General features: G+C 40.4%; 1 protein-coding gene across 2 annotated transcripts in view; it reads left to right on the top strand.

Annotated features, from left to right (window-relative positions):
- The first annotated feature begins 1,015 nt into the window (after positions 1-1,015).
- The window catches only part of dscamb (Down syndrome cell adhesion molecule b), a 126,987-nt gene continuing 109,743 nt past the window's right edge, over positions 1,016-18,259 (top strand). For both annotated transcript variants that reach the window (XM_036961246.1, XM_036961247.1), the window contains exon 1: positions 1,016-1,836. In XM_036961246.1, the coding sequence (XP_036817141.1) occupies positions 1,794-1,836 (43 nt within the window). In that variant the 5' untranslated portion in view covers positions 1,016-1,793. The remainder of the gene's footprint in view (positions 1,837-18,259) is intronic.

Here is an 18,259-nt window from a genome sequence, read left to right on the forward strand (position 1 = left end):
TTGAGATATCAGCTGATGTACGAAGGGCTATATAAATAAATTTGATTTGATTTGATTTGATTTGATTTGAAATACACAACACATAATGAGGGAAATGAGAACCAGGTGTGTGGGAAAACGAGACAAAACAAATGGAAAATGAAAAATGGATCGACGATGGATAGAAGACAAGCGACGTCGACCGCCAAACACCGCCCGAACAAGGAGAGGCATCGACTTCGGCAGAAGTCGTGACATAGGGGCTGGTACTGAATGTGTGGCTGCAGACAGATGCTGACAGACAGGTCCTCTGTTTGCAGTGAATGGCCTCTTGGGCAGGTCTGATGGTTTTGGAAGCTTATCAGACAGGGCCTGCTCCTGGGCAGAGGCTGGGTGGGGAAAGGACCAGAGGCAGGTCAATGTAAAATGCACCAAATCCAGTTAGAATTCCCCATCAAAACAATTGTGGTAATAATTGTTGATGTTAGAAGTAAATATTGAATGATAGACTATTTCAACAAAATGCCAAAATGTAATGCCAACCCAAAATAGAGTAAAGAAAAATTTAGAAAAAATGATTTTTTCCATTTGTTTCACAAAGATATCATGACATATTGTACATGAATTTTACCAACCTAATGCTAGATGTGTATGATTAATTTCAACTCCATTTAAAAATAATATTTTTTAGAAAATTATTTTCCACAAACATATAATTTAAAAAACTCAAGAACCTCTAGTCAAGAACATTTTGAAGGCGTAATCCTGTGTACCTACCTCTCCTGTATAGAAAATACGTTTCTAGTCATGTTCCTAGTTTACCTTAATAAAAGTAACACTTATTTACGCACGCAATCTGTGCCTGTATAACACTGGTGCGTAAAATGTTCTCCTTGTTAACCGGCTCTTCAGGTGCGCCTTCTTTAACTGCAAAATCCCCCTCCTTACTGTAAATGCTCTCACCTAGCGCCTAGGAGGACTGGCTATCTATCGCCTCTGCTCCTTTAAGGCAATGAGGAATTAAAGCGGCTGCAAAGGCAGGGGAGAGGGTTATTCTGTAGTGCTCTGAGGCAGCGAGGGTTAGCGCATGGACCAATGCGATTAAAAGGGCAGTGGGAAGATGCGCGTGCTTGCCTCTTGCTGGACGGAGAGAGGTGGTGAAGATGGTCTGACTTCAGCTCATCCGGATTGGGTTTTCATTCTTATTGAACTGAACATTGACTCTTTATTTTAAGTTATTTTATTTCTCACATTTTGATTTCAAACCTGATTTTATTTTTCAGTTTTCGTTTTAAGATGCGTTTTTGTGGATTCCACATCGTTATTGTTTAGGTGTCCCCGTTTCACACCCGGAGATTTATTTTAGTACCTACGGTTGCCCGCGTGCCACTACCCTGACTCAGCATCACACCTGGGCTGCAGGCGAGCTCTGTAGCCCTCTCGAGCATCCCTTTGAAGAGCAGGGAAAGTAGCAATGCACGGAGGGCCAGCGTAGAGCTGCGTAGAGTCGGATATCACAGCTTTAACCAAGACAATCAGAGAGGCACATATCCTCCAAGCTCAAAGAGGGGTCTGAAAAGGGGAGAGAGAGGAAGAGTAGGCTACGAGAGCACCAGGGAGGGCGTTATAGAGAAAAAAAGGAGGAGACGGTAAAGACATTATTATCAGCAGAGAGTTGGACTGGTTACTACAAGCTAGTAGCAAATGTTTAACATTACACCTGCCACACAAAACATCATTATAGGAAAGCAGCTGTCAAAGTGTACGGAGGAAGACGAGAAAGCATAGCTTGGGGGGATTGAACGGAGCAGGGCATGTGGATATTGGCTGTTATCTTTTTCCAGAGCATCTTAAATGGTAAGTTTAATTTGCTAATTTTAATGTTCATTAGTTATGTCAGTAATTCAGTGAGGAATGTAAAGTAGATGGGGGGGGTGGGGGGGTGGAGGTCACCTGTGTTACACATTTTATGGTTGCCAACAGTGCTAGGGAGAGAGGAACGGGAGTGAAATGTGCTTTAATCTATTTTAACTATACGCCACATCATTGGTCAATATTTGATAGATTCACATAAATTGTGTTAAGGCAATGAAAATATTTTTTAAGATGCCTTCATTCTTCAATTGCATTTTTCATTGATTGCTGAGGAAATAAATGTATGTTCGTGAGAGGCTTGATAAAGTAGACGTGACCTTAAGGTTAAAACCTTAATTGTTGTCAGTGGCAATTACTACATCGAATTTAATCATTTTTTACATGCCTGGATGTTTATGCCGGTAGGCTATGTCAGTCAGTAGTAGCATGGGCCTCAATAATGACTGACGTATTTTATATACTGGAAATTTGGTTTAACCCCCTTCCCCTCCCCCATCCAAGCTATTTATTTAGGGTTGTATATTTTCAAGTTCAATGTAAGGTATTCAAATTCGAAAGGATATTAGACACTTGTAAAAGCTTGATCATGTAGCCTATAATTTGACTCTATCCTTAGAGATGTATGATATTAGATTAACGTAGTACATTGATTTTGAATAAATGCATTTAGTTTTCAGTAAAGTTTTCATTAAACAATGCGATACATTTCTAGCCCATTTCACAGGTGTGTAGACAAATGAAGACTTGTAAAGAAACAATAATTGTGTACAAAGGAGATAAGAAAATGTAAGCCACCAGAACCTGATAATGATGCAAAATGGAAAGGCACCCCTGTAGACACTGCAGACAAATATTTTTGTTGTTGTTGTCATTTCTTATTGAGATAATGCTGGTAAATAGATTTGAAAGAGCTTGCAGTCCATATATCATGTAACAGAAATAAAAAAAACAATGATATTATAGAATATTACACACAGAATTATACAGTCTCCTTTCATGTGATCAATTCATATTGATTTGCAACCTAAAGATTAAAAGGACCAATAAATGATAGAAAGACATTCTCTATGCATTCACTTAAAAGGTATGTGGGTGAGTATGTGTGTGTGTGTGTGTGTGTGTGTGTGTGTGTGTGTGTGTGTGTATGTGTGTGTGTGTGTGTGTGTGTGTGTGTGTGTGTGTGTGTGTGTGTGTGTGTGTGTGTGTGTGTATTTGTGTACTGTGTGTGCTTTCATAAATCTGTGAATCTGCAATGTGAAGCTGATCGGTGAAAGCAGTAAATGTATACAATTTATTACTTACACAGGATCAAATAAACCATTATTTACTGGATATAAGGGGGTTATGAAAAGGCTGGGTGTGTATGGAAAGGGGGAGATGGAGACTGAGAAAACACAGAGGTTGAAGAAGGGGAGGAAACGGAAAGAAAATATATCTTCTTACAAACTGTACAAGCTGACAAGATGGGGGCGTTGCAGATATTTTAAGTAAACAGGGTAGAACCTCTGGTTGTGGTTATGTCGTAGAGGGTCGCTGAATTTACCGCATCAGGCAAAAAGGGGGCATTGGAGGTTTGGGATTAACCCATTGTAGCACATTGAGGGACATTCATTTTATACCAACGCAGATGTGACAAGGTGAACCCAACCCACTTGACAAGAAAATCAGTGGTTCCTTTCTAGTTCCTTGTTTCACTCCACTCCCCTCCCCCCCCAAAAATCTTAAATTATACATATTTGACTATCTTCCCTTTTTCCCTTGTAAGGATATTCTCAGTCAGCTGCTTATTGACATCCAGGTTTGGCTATTCCATCTCTACTCCACATAAAATGGTATCTCCCTCACTCACACTGGCTTCTGTGGAAACTCATAAAATAACAATAAGGATTTGTGATTAATCATTATAATTGTGCCATGACATTAGATCAACTGTCAGGCCAGGCTGGATCCATATATAGTCTCAGAAGCCTTATATTGGCAACCTAATATAAGAATAGAATAGAGGGTACATGCCAACATGTATTTTATTATTTGGAAATGGCTTCACCCTTCTGTGTTGTTCTATTGTTATCTATGTTATGCCTTTTTGGACGATGGGTATAGAATGCAATTGGAGCTGGAATCTTGTTTTATTTTGCTGCACTGTATTTCATTGTATTCTGTGGTTGGATTTCTGAAGATAGCGATTATCATGATAATGATGAGGTCTGTATTGACTGAGCTGAGCTGACAATGGCAGAATGACGACCTTGTAGTTAATTGTTGCTTTTTAGAGTTAGGTTTGTCTATGGAGATCCTATTAAATTACTATTCTAAATACCAAATTCGTATTCTAATTCCTAAATCTACAGGTCTATCACATGTTCACTGGCCTGTCTCTATGGAAACTTCCATTATGGGTGTCAGGAAAGTGTGAGTTTGACTAAATAAGGCTATACACTGGGTGGGTGACCGGGAATTGCTTGATAAGGGCCCAGCCACTTCCTGTGCCCTTATTTGGAATATTCTGGCATAATGATAATTGAGGGAATTATACCTGAATTGCACAATAAAAGATACAGCTAAAATATATAATTTTTGAGGGAACTGGGCCAGTAGATTAGTTTTCTCTGTTGTAATTAGCCTCCAAATACAACATTTTACAGGTATGATATTTATAAGCCTTCTTTTAATTTTTATTCTGGCCTATTTAGACATTGTGCTCTCATATTAACTCCATTTATACATATTATCCTAAGATATTGGGATTTTATTTTGAACCATTAAAGCATTTATTAAACATGAATTAATAATGCAATATGGAAATTAAAACATTTATTTATTTTGTGTACTGTGGGTTACCTTTTATAATTTTTATTCAAATTGAAATGCAATTAAGAGATAAAGTAGGCTATAATAGTTATGTTTAGATGGCCGAGGATTTTGCCCTCTAAAAGATGCCTTAAGGCAAAACCAATCCAAGCTCCAACTCTGTTTTTAAATACATTATGCGACGAGGCAGCTCACACAGGGCCATTATTCATGTGTTGCACGGTTTGTCACAATTGTTTTGAACATTCATTTCAGGACGGATGCCCGACTGAGCATTCTGCTCAATGCATTGTCAATGAAGATTTAATCAAAAGTGCATTACAGTGGCTTGGAAATACAATACCATTTCAAAAGGTGCCAAATAATTAGTAGGAAAACCCTTTGTTAGATTGACTTTAGATGTAGTATAATGCTAGCTAGCTAACTAAGATTGAGGGGAGAGCACCGGATTTTAGCCAACTAACGTTAGCATTACTAGCTAATTTTTTTTTACCAACTTTGCTAGCTAATGATGATATTGCCATCTGTCTAAAGTAAAAATGACAACATGATAATCATGGCGAAGTTGTTTACTACTAAATATTTGCAATGTCAATGTATTTCCAGGCCACTATAGTGTAATTTAGACAAAACAGTCATTCGCCTCCGTTCAGAATGACTGGGCAGCTTTTTGGGCACCACTATGGCGGAGGGCTGCTTGAGAATGTTCATAGCAATGGCAATTCTGAACGGAGGCGAATGACTGTTTTGTCTGAGGTGTAAACCATAGATTTCAGCACAATGATTGAGAGACAGACCTGAGCAAGGCCGTTTGAGATGGCCTATACCTTATTTTGTCTTACACTAAGGTAAATAGGTCATGTACACTTCTCATGTACACATTTCTATCTCAATCAAAATGCCCTTCTATCTCATTGTCGAGGGATGATTATGTACAAAATCCTTTTCAGAAAAGATAGTCCTCGTAGGGCATCTAAATAGCTGCCAACATCACTTAGCCCGCCCAGTTAGCATGACAACACATTAGGACCCTGAGAAGGAAAATGCAATGGAGACTGCGGGCAGATTGATTTGACTTAACTTGGCTGAGAGGAGGAACCTGTGTTTCAGGGGAGTTAATATGCTGGGGGCAATTAAGGCAGCGCACTGATTTAGAGATCCATCTGTTCCAGTATAGTGAGGTGCTCCTCTTGTAAGACTTATGCCCTTGAATCCTCCATATCTATTTAAAGATCTTTAAGACTGACCGTCTTTTGGTAGCAGTGGCCTCATGCTGGCAATTGAGGAGGACTTAGATCTAAATCTAAATCAGTATGATTTGTTTAAACCTATTTCCAGTCAGGGTCGTTCCATTTGATTTCAATCACTTTTTGACCGCACCGCTTTTCATTTGAACAAAATGTTCAATCCATATTTGGCCATGGTAGAAGTGGTAAGAAAGTGACTTTTCCATCTCGAATGACGTAACATTTATGAGACAGATGTGCAGATCATTTAAAAGCTTACAGACAGTTGTCAAGCTATTTTACAATTTCTTGAAAAAAACCATTTTCAGCCAAAATATGACACCCACACTCAAGAGTATGCTGTGTCTCAACCGATGGCGGACACAACACAGACACCTCAGAGGATGTAAAATAGGGTCTAAACTACATTACCGATGTTAAAGGTTAAAAGATGAAAACATTTATTTCCAAGAAATTATATAACAGTTTGACAATCTTGTTTGTAATTGTATTTATTGAACCCTTATTTTACCAGGTAAGTTGACTGAGAACACATTCACATTTACAGCAACGGGCTGGGGAATAGTCACAGGGGACAGGAGGGGAAATTATAGCAAACTCAACTGTTTATCTTTTCCAGTGATGAAGATATAAGGGTCTCAAGGTTGGGTGGGGTATGCTTTGAGCACACTTACATGTTTGGTCAATCAGGTACAAAAAGTTACTTTCTGAACACTTCTACCATGGGCAAAAATGTATAAAAAGTTCATTTCAAATCAAATGGGGTGCGTTCAAAAAGTGATTGAAATCAAATGGAATGACCCAACAGTCAACTAGGTATCCGAGCAGCACGGTTGACTTACCTATGAAAATGTGTATAGTAAGGCAATAAAATATAGTCGCTCTGTATGCATTGATAGATACATATCTGAGAAGTAGATGTGAGTTCAGTTCAAACATGAATTCAGCACTTGTTTAAGGTCAATTGTTCTCTAGAGTAGTTCCCCTTTGAGAGGGTGTTTGCTGGTGAAAAGTGTGAATGGTTGCGTTGTTGTTATTCCCGAGGAACTGTTACCAATGGTAATGTCTGATGATGGAGACCCTGATGTGTAGTAATGGATCTCCCAGTTCACACATTCTGACTGCATAATGAAGATGCCTACTAAAGATGTTCAGCAACCGTCTTGCAGTCTAATTAGTAATGGGGCATGGGAGACTCACAGGGGTGGTGGTATGTTTCACTGAATGTAAAATCTAATTACAAATCAGACTCTGTATCCTTAAGGATTCTGCTGAATCAGAACAATATAATTGCATGAGCACCATGTAAATGTCTTTCACATTAATATGTGAACTATACTGTTTAGCATCGGCTGGGGAAAGAAAGTCACACAGATTTACGTGTTTGATCAACCGGGCAAAGACATGACATGTTATTTTATGCAATGTTATTTTAAAAGGCTGAGCACTTCGAAAAGTGGCATGGTGAAGGAACAATGAGACTAAAGCAGTTTTTAGAGAACACTGACAAAATAAATACATGCACTAACATTCTACCTATGTCTAATGCACATACTGTGTGTTGGATTAGGACTACTATATATGCGTGGTGTGTATATAGAGCTCAATTATGATGTAGTGCAACTCAAAAGTAAGAGTGCAGTGAACAGGACAGATGTTGGAAGAGTGGTTGATGTGGCTAATCAAATCAAATTGTGTTTGTCACATGCTTTGTAAACAACAGATGTAGACTAACAGTGAAATGCTTACTTTCCAACATTGCAGAGAGAAAAGATAAATAATAGAAAAGTAACAGCATGAGGAATAAATATACAAAGAGTAACGATAACTATTCACAAAGTCACAAAGATCACATATCCTTTTTGAGGGACAGAACTAATCAGTCACTTAATCTAGTACCCAAATGCTCATGCTTTGAACTACACAGCCATGGGAATTAACTGGAGGGATCCCTATATGCCCAATGCACATGTTTGCTCTGGTACTGTATGGATGGATTACTTTGGTGACTCTCACAGTGTGTGTCTGGATCTCTTTGAGCTTGGCAGGTTGCTCACATTCCATCTGTTTCCATTTGTCTTATTGATCTACACTCTTTTACCTTTCTTAGTGTTGAATCTATGTCCTTATCGCAGCTAAACTTCTCAATCAGTCATTCTGTAAGATGCAAATACTGTTTGTGTTCACAATATTCAAACTTCATATCTGATTTCAGAATGCAGAGAAAGAGACACAAACCACAGTGTATGAATGAGCGTGCATTCAAATGAATTTGGATCCGTCACCAATTTGATGTTTTAATATGCAGAGTTGCACCTTTAAAAAGAGGTGGATCATATTTAAAGAGTCCCCAGGAATCAGTAACTTTGTGAATGTTGGCAAATGTCTCATTAGAGTGTTGCTAGCCTGAGCTTTATTATGTGTTGCTTTCCCTCGCTCTCTATCAGCCTTTCCCCAGAAGTGATTATGCTAATTGCTGTTTGATCAGATGATTAAATTATAATTCGATTAATCCGGAGTACTAAATGCTCTGAATACATTTGCTTCTGCTTGGCTGGCTGGCTGGCTTTACAGAGCTAACGTTCCCTGTCACACGGCGAACACACAGGAAAAAGGGACAACCCTAGAGGAGAGAAGGAACATTAAATTTTTTTGGAGGGATGGTGTGTAGTGAGGAAGGGGGATAACAAAGAAAGCAAGGGTAGTGACTGAGAAGAGAGAGGAGGGGGCAGGTTGGCTGTGGGGTTCTTTAGGGAACACATGCTGTGCTCCTTAGTGTTAAATAAATATGTTTGCTTTACGGATTGGATGTGATAAATATGTTTATAAAGATTGTCAAATAGGTCTGGAGTATATAAGTGAGTGTGGCACATAGCATATTTAAAGGGCCCTGGTTATGGTGCAGCTTATAAGATGACAGGAGCCAGCTGTTGTGACATTAGCACTGACACACTTCACAACGCCAGCTGTTCATGACTGAATTCTCTTTGACAACAGTGGAATGTGGATCAATGGAAGTAACAACAATATGTGATGACATCACTTCTGTTGGTTTCTCAATTAGTGTTACATCACTGTCTAACAATAAATGGGGCGTTTGCAACATATTTTACATTTGCTACATGATTTATGATCACCTGGGCATCACCTGTTCACCTATTTTAATTTTCACTAGAATTTCTCCTCTACACTGTAGTATGTCTACATTTGCCACCACTCTGGAAGATCCTGTTCCCATAGCGAGCATGCAGGTTGGCAATTATGTATATATGCATGACAACATCATTGATGTCCCTGCACCTTACTGTTTGGTGACATAATAAGGAGTGTTGACCAGTACATGCTATCTATCCCCAGTATGTGAGGCTGATCATTTCTGACCAACAAGAAACACCTCACGGCCAGACCTGTCGTGTTGTAAGATGGAGACCCATTACAAAATACTATTTGAGTAACTGCTAATACTATCAATAGTGCATCATTTATTTTCTGAGATATTGTTATTTTCAAAGTCACCGTTGTGTAGTTCTAAAAAGTGGAGAATCAATTGTTTGGAATTGTAACAGTAATTGCTTATCTACCTAGCAACTGCTTTGTTCTATTCTGATTGGTCAGATTTAGGTTAATTGTTGGAGGAGAACAGAAAATAGTTGAGTTCATGGATGGCAGTAACTGTGGTCAGTCCATCATTAATTCTGCAGATGTGTAATCTGTCTCCTTCCAGTGTTTGTCTACATAGACAGTCATCCATCCATCCACCATCTAAATAACCCTCAAACTGCACTATCTGTATGTAATAAACTTAATTACTCTAACTTTGTGTGAGGAAGCTAAGCAGGGTTGTCTGTCAAAATACTGTTGAGCCCATGTGCTCTTCTTGACCTGGGGTGTGTTCAGTTCAGTTTAACGCTTGCTACGTTACGTGACGGTTTGTACTGAACGACACATTTCCCCAAAATGCTGCGTTCTTTAACAGCCTTTGAGGTACACTACATGTACAAATGTATGTTGACACCCCGTCAAATTTGCAGATTTGTCTATTTCAGCCATGCAGCCATGCAATCTCCATAGACAAACATTGGTATTAGAATGACCTTACTGAAGAGCTCAGTGACTTTCAACGTCAACAAAACTAAGGAGATGATTGTGGACTTCAGGAAACAGCAGAGGGAACACCCCCCTATCCACATCGATGGAACAGTAGTGGAGAGGGTAGCAAGTTTTAAGTTCCTCGGCATACACATCACAGACAAACTGAATTGGTCCACTCACACAGACAGCATCGTGAAGAAGGCGCAGCAGCGCCTCTTCAACCTCAGGAGGCTGAAGAAATTCGGCTTGTCACCAAAAGCACTCACAAACTTCTACAGATGCACAATCGAGAGCATCCTGGCGGGCTGTATCACCGCCTGGTATGGCAACTGCACCGCCCTCAACCGTAAGGCTCTCCAGAGGGTAGTGAGGTCTGCACAACGCATCACCGGGGGCAAACTACCTGCCCTCCAGGACACCTACACCACCCGATGTCACAGGAAGGCCATAAAGATCATCAAGGACATCAACCACCCGAGCCACTGCCTGTTCACCCCGCTATCATCCAGAAGGCGAGGTCAGTACAGGTGCATCAAAGCTGGGACCGAGAGACTGAAAAACAGCTTCTATCTCAAGGCCATCAGACTGTTAAACAGCCACCACTAACACTGAGTGGCTGCTGCCAACACACTGACACTGACTCAACTCCAGCCACTTTAATAATGGGAATTGATGGGAAATGATGTAAATATATCACTAGCCACTTTAAACAATGCTACCTTATATAATGTTACTTACCCTACATTATTCATCTCATATGCATACGTATATACTGTACTCTATATCATCGACTGTATCCTTATGTAATACATGTATCACTAGCCACTTTAAACTATGCCACTTTGTTTACATACTCATCTCATTTGTACATACTGTACTCGATACCATCTACTGTATCTTGCCTATGCTGCTCTGTACCATCACTCATTCATATATCCTTATGTACATATTCTTTATCCCCTTACACTGTGTACAAGACAGTAGTTTTGGAATTGTTAGTTAGATTACTTGTTATTACTGCATTGTCGGAACTAGAAGCACAAGCATTTCGCTACACTCGCATTAACATCTGCTAACCATGTGTATGTGACAAATAAAATTTGATTTGATTTGATGTGGCACCGTGATAGTGTGCCACCTTTCCAACAAGTCAGTTAGTCAAATTTCTGCCCTGCTAGAGCTGCCCCGGTCAACTGTAAGTGCCGTTAGTGGAAACTTCTAGGAGCAACAACAGCTCAGCCACACAAGCTCAACGGCCAAACAACCTCAAAGAACGGAACCGCCAAGTACTGAACCGCGTAGAGCGGTAAAATAGTCTGTCCTCAGCACTCACTGCCAAGTTTCAAACGACCTCTGGAAGCCACGCCAGGACAATGACTGTTCGACAGGAGCATCATGAAATGGGTTTCATGACTGAGCAGCCGCACACAAGTCTTTTATTTATTTATTTAACCTTTATTTAACTAGGCAAGTCAGGTAAGAACATATTCTTATTTACAATGACGGCCTACCCCGGCCAAACACTAACCCAGACGATGCTGGGCCAATTAGGCACCGCCCTAACGGAACTCCCAATCACGGCTGTTCGCCATTGGACTCTGGAGCAGTGGAAACGCATTCTCTGGAGTGATGAATCGCGCTTCACCTGGCAGTCCAATGAACAAATCTGGGTTTGTCGGATGCCAGGGAGGCACTACCTGCCCCAATGCATCGTGCCAACTCTTTGGTGGAGGATAAATAATGGTCTGGGGCTGTTTTTCATGGTTCGGGCTAGGCCACTTAGTCCCAGTGAAGGGAAATCTTAACTATACAGCATACAATGACATTCTAGATGATTCTGTGCTTCCAACTTTGTTGCAACAGTTTGGGGAAGGCCCTTTCCTGTTTCAGCATGACAATACCCCAGTGCACAAAGCAAGGTCCATACTGAAATGGTTTGTCGCGATCGGTGTGGAAGGACTTGACTGGCCTGCACAGAGTCCTGACCTCAACCCCATCGAACACCTTTGGGATGAATTGGTAAGACAACTGCGAGCCAGGCCTAATCGCCCAACATCAGTGGGCAATTAGGCTGAATGGAAGCAAGTCCTGACAGCAATGTTCCAACATCAGTCAGCTCTTGTGGCTGAATGGAAACAAGTCCCCGCAGCAATGTTCCAAGAGTGAAACAAGTGGAAAGCCTTCCCAGAAGAGTGGATGCTATTATAGCAGCAAAGGGGGGACCAACTCCATATTAATGCCCATGTATTTGGAATGAGCTGTTTGACAAGTAGGTGTCCACATACTTTAGGTCATGTAGTGTGTGTTTGATCCCGTTTGGTCGGTGTGGCGAGGTGTGACCTGGTCAATATGGATGTGACCATTAGAAATCGCAAAAAAACCTGTGCAGCACACCCTACACAATCACCCTCTGGGCCACCATAATCACGCTGTCTTCAACTGGTTGTACAGTACCATTTCTGGTACAAAGGAATCTGACAAAGGATATAAGAAAGATTCAGCATACTATACTCAAAAGGTTCACAGCTCTTTCTTTATTCAACAGTCCAGTGTGACCATGTCCTTCTCATCTAAAATGTTGCCACCCAGCATTGGTCTACTTGGATGTCATTAATTCAAGATGGTCTAGCATCTTGGCATTATCCCTGTAGGTTTAAGCAGTGGTTTAGTTCAGTCTACACACATTGACTTCCCCTTGCTCTCCCCTCTGCCACTCACAGGCTTTGACAAGGGGATTAGCTCCATCTTGCCATAAATACATCATGTTGTTTTAATTTCTGTTAATTTGTTGGTGGAAAGTCTACCCAAATGAAGAAAATGCTGCACTCGAAATTTCTTGAGAAATTTGCAAAAAAAACGTAGTATTCCCTCATTGGCACAGATAGATTTAATCAACCTAGAAAAGTCTGGGCACAGAGGAGGACAATCATTGAGCAATTTTAAGAACTTGGTATTCTCATAAGAGTAGTTATAACAACAATTGTTTTCTCCCATCCATTTGATTGAATATACAAAAGTGTTTGCTCGGTTAATGCCTGTAGACTACAGCAAAAGAGGACCGTACAAGCCTTCATTCTCATTGACGGGGCTGTAGTGGAACAGGTTGAGAGCTTCAAGTTCCTTGGTGTCCACATCACCAACAAACTAACATGGTCCAAGCACACCAAGACAGTCGTGATGAGGGCACGACAAAACCTATTCCCTCTCAGGAGACTGAAAAGATTTGGCATGGGTTGTCAGATCCTCAAAAGGTTCTACAGCTGCACCATCAAGAGCTTGCGTCACTGCCTGGTATGGCTACTGCTCGGCCTCCGACCGCAAGGCACTACAGAGGGTAGTGCGTACGGCCCAGTACATCACTGGGGCAAAGCTTCCTGACATCCAGGACCTCTATACCAGGCGGTGTTAGAGGAAGGCCCTAAAAATTGTCAAAGACTCCAGCCACCCTAGTCATAGACTGTTCTCTCTGCTACCGCATGGCAAGCGGTACCGGAGCGCCAACTCTAGGTCCAAGAGGCTTCTAAAAAGCTTCTACCCCCATGCCATAAGACTCCTGGACATCTAATCAAATGGCTACCCAGACTATTTGCACCCCCCCCCCCCCTCTTTACACCAGTGCTACTCTCTGTTATTATCTATGCATGGTCACTTTAATAACTCTACCTACATGTACAGTACATATTATCTCAATTACCTCGACTAACTGGTGACTCTGTACCAGTACCCCCCTGTATATAGTCTCGCTATTGTTATTTTACTGCTGCTCTTTAATTACTTGTTACTTTTATTCATTTTTCTTATTCGTATTATTATTATTATTATTATTATTATTATTTAAACTGCATTGTTGGTTAGGGGCTTGTAAGTAAGTATTTCACTGTAACCTACACCTGTTGTTTTTGGCGCATGTGACTAATAAAATGTGATTTGATTTGAAATAAACTCTTTCTCCACCCTCTAGTGTTAATATTGCGCAACAAAACAGTATTATTTTTACCCTGGTACTTTTTATTCAGCTGTAGTAGCAGCAGAGGGAGCTGCTATAGTTTGGTATATACTGTAATCCCCCATCATATTCTCTCCCTCCTGTTAGTTCATCAGCAGCATAATTCAGACATCAACGTCTGGAGCGCTGACATTCTCCCTACTGAGATATGCTGCTGCTGCCTCCTCTATTAATGAGACATCCACTCTCACCCGTTTAACGCATGAAAATAAAACTAGATCTAGAGGTACACCATGGGGCTACGCTTTACCATATCCTACTCCTCTGACATCAGACGATGGATCTGTCTTTGCATATCACCCGTGAGCAGAGCAGAGCAGACAACGGCCCCTTCTGTCATGTCCTGGTTAATATTCATGAAAGCAAATTGGGTGACTGTCATTTGGCAAGTTCCTGTACAAGCCCTGTGTATAGCCTCTGGGCAGAAAGAGGAGAATGCTTACTCACATTGGATAACCCCCCTCATTGCCCCCTACCCTGTTTCCTTTCTTCCCCTGTCTCCTGTCTCTGCTCCTGGTTCCAGGCCACCCCCCAGGCATAGCACAGAGGGCTGCTTTAATTACCAAGGGTTCCTGGCTGACAGAGCCTGTGACAGTGCAGCAGCTGCCCGCCCCGCCCCACTCTGCCCCGTGTGCCTATGCCCACTGGCAGCCCTGACGACAGGCCACTGGCTCACCAGACGTGACATGGGTGCCCTATAAAATACTTGGACCCAGTTGATCAATCCACCTTCCCAGTCTCTCTGGATTTCCATATTTTCTCTGTCTCTTTTTCTGCTCTTGATGTCTGTCAGATGAGCTCATGATAAAACAATGGTAAAATATGGAATAGCACCTATGGATGAAGCACAATTTAAACAGTAAACTTCCAAGCAAATGCACGACATAAACTGTACATGTGGCTGTATTCATTAAAGAAAGAGGCAGAAAGGGGTTAAAGCATGCATACATGTTGGTGTTTGTCCCATCAGCATCGATTACACGTTGAATTAAATGAAGCGCCTCGGTAGTCCTGAAAGCACTCTGTGATGGCTGATTACACCTGTCTGTCAGCTGATGAATTCTACTGCCTTTGATTGATCAGCTTCACTCATAGTGTGAATATTCATATTTATGTTCATTTTCATGGTAAATGTGTTATGTAAACATTGTTTTTTTCACACTGTACCTCTATGTTAATACAAGGGGCTGTTTTGTGTGCAGATAATAATCATGCCTTCCATCCAAAAATATTCCATCTTGATGTTCGTCCAATCGCAACACAGCAGTTGCATAATGACAGCGTGATTGAGAGTTATTTTCATATTAAAATGAGAGAGGAGCCATTTGGTGCTATGGAATATTGATGCTAATTGGCATCATTTCAATATGGAAGTAAATGGATAATATAATAGATTACAAATTATTGTTGTTACTCTCAAGTGGTACACTTTCAGATTTACTGCTCAATGATGGTTTTCATTAGATGTTTTCATATTAGCAGTATTGTTTTATTTTACCAATCTAGTGCTATGATACCACTTATTGAATGGAATGATTAAGATATCATTCTCTGTACATATACATTCATTATTTCATGCACTGCTCTGTTCAGTTGCTTAGGAATTAAACATGCATTCACAGTAATTGTATACTGAGAATATTCCCAGGTGCATGTAGCTACAGAACAGTAGTTGCTAGATATGTGGACTTAACACCAGGCATCATTTGCCTCTGGCATAAACATTCTCCTTGTTTGTTTTTCATGGTTGGATACCCATCTCTGGGCTATCTAACATCTACAACATTTACAAATCTAGGAAATGTAAATCTGTTCGGGGATATGTTTGTGTGTATAAAATGTTCCTGATTTATATTCCCAACTGGAATCCTCCCCCCTTCTCACTGAAAAAGACGGTGGCAATGAAGTGGCCTTGTCCTTTTTCTTCTCCCTCCAGCTTTGCTGATAGAAACAAAGCTTGGTTAATTATAGATGGATATAATACATTATTGAACAGTGTCACTTCTTTCGTCTTTATGGTTCAGCCCATGAAAAATTATGGCAATTACAAATGACCTCTGTGGTTATTTAGTAAGTGGTTAGGTTTGAGAGAAGTTGTTCGGGCATGAGAAGCATGACCCTTAGTGGGGCCTCTGAGGAGGTTGCATGAACCCTTTGTAGAGTAACTCATGTAGAGCTGCTCCGTTAGGAATGGGTGTAGCAGTGCAGTGACATGGTACTCAGTATGATTAGATCCACAAGGACCTTTGACTTCTCTGCAGTTGGTCTTATCAAAACAATCTTTGTTATGACTACACGGTGCTAAATTGAGTCGCTTTTATGAGTTTCAAGTTTAATTAGTCGTATGTTCAGGATACACATGGTATACACCGTCCAACACAATGCTTACTTGCCCGTTCCTTCTTGACAATGTAACAACAATAAGAAATAATAAAATATAATAAAATGAACATAAAGTAAATAAGGCTCAGTAGAATAGAGGAAATATGACGAATGTGAAATATGTCATACTGAGCATACTGTCGCTATTCCCATTTCTTTTCAGTACTCAGAATACAAGCTTTTCAAAATGTCACACTCCTTTGATGTACTTCTCTCCAGGCATTTACTATTGTGGCATTTTCTGCTTTCAGTGTATAGACTGCATGTGCAAAACATTATGAACACCTGCTCTTTCCATGACATAGAGTGACCAGGTGGAAGCTATGATCCCTTATTGATTTCACTTGTTAAATCCACTTCTATCAGTGTAGATGAAGGGGGCAGTATCCCTGAATGGGCCAGTATCCCTGTGGAACGCTTTTGAGTCAAATTTAATAGAACGTTTTGTTGTTTGGGAATTGTATTGGACAGTGTTTTTTCTGTATGAAATGACTATAAAGGACTTCTTGTGTCGCTTGTGTTATAAATCTAATGGGTGCTGCATCTGTTTTCGTTCTCAGCAATTGGCTCAGATTGCTCTTGATAAACCGCCAAAGATCTGTAACACTGAAATGTTTGAGCCAGAGAATTTTAGAAAGCCGTCAAATATTATATTCAACATATCTTACGTTTTATCAATGCAATTGGTATTTTAATGTTTCTAAAATATGAACATCACCACCAATTATTGATTCATTATTTAAGACACCTACACATTGATGATTTCAGAGGATTCTTCATTAAAATGACTTGGCACACCTACAGGTTGGTTTTGATCTCTCCCTCATGTCTGAGACTGTATTATCAATATGCCACAAGGAAGGTTTCTACTTCAGCCCCAGCTGCAAAAGGGAATGAATTACAATTTGATATGATTTTGATCTATTCTTTTCAATTGAGTCTTTAAAGCAGCTACACACCCACACATAGCAATAAGAATTTCACTCCATTTTAAAAGATTTAAACAGGCACAACCTTGATAGAACTAGTCTTTTTTTTCTCTCAATCAACGTTATTTATTTGTTATTGGGCAAATCATGATGGGCTTCAATGTGTAACAGGTGCGTTTGTACTTCGTAACTCTCCTGCGTTGTGTTTTTAAAGAAAGTCCAGCCAGCGGTCCCAGGTGATTGGTGTTTATTCTGACAATAGACACAAGGATGCACATTAAATGTGTAGAACAACAATATGTTGATGGCTGTAGATTCATGATTCATCTGTTAGCATGGAAATAACTGTGAATTAGCAGAGAGCTAATCTGACCATTACAATAAGAGCATGCTAGCTAACTCACTCTTTCAACAATAACATAGCTAATATGCTGGGATGTACTTTTCTAACTCACTCTTACAACAATAACATAGAAAAGCACATCCCAGGATGCCCCCAATATCTAACAGGTACCGTACACATATGTATGTGCGTGGGTGTGTGTATATTATATTAGGAAATGTACACATTGTAAATATGGAAATAGATTACAGTATTTCAGAACGTGACCTACAGCTTGCATGTCAAAATCAGACTGGCAAGAATTGACGTTTCCAATCTCCCCCTTTCTGCAAGCGTAGCCAATGACATTACCACTTATTGACAGCTGACTTAAACCAACCAATTAGAATACATAAACATTAAATACACATTTCTGCAGTGGCAAGTGGAAACATAATTAACTGTGTTACAAATGGATAAACCTAGGTCCACCATAGACAACATTCAAACCTTCCTGGAGCTATGTTGCAGATGCTAGTACCACAGAAACAAGCTAGAATCAATCAGAGATAGAGGGAGGGAGGGATAGAGAGAGAGAGAAATCAGTGTCCTGGGT

Source organism: Oncorhynchus mykiss, chromosome 24 (genome assembly GCF_013265735.2).
Source record: "Oncorhynchus mykiss isolate Arlee chromosome 24, USDA_OmykA_1.1, whole genome shotgun sequence".
Lineage (NCBI taxonomy): Eukaryota > Metazoa > Chordata > Actinopteri > Salmoniformes > Salmonidae > Oncorhynchus > Oncorhynchus mykiss.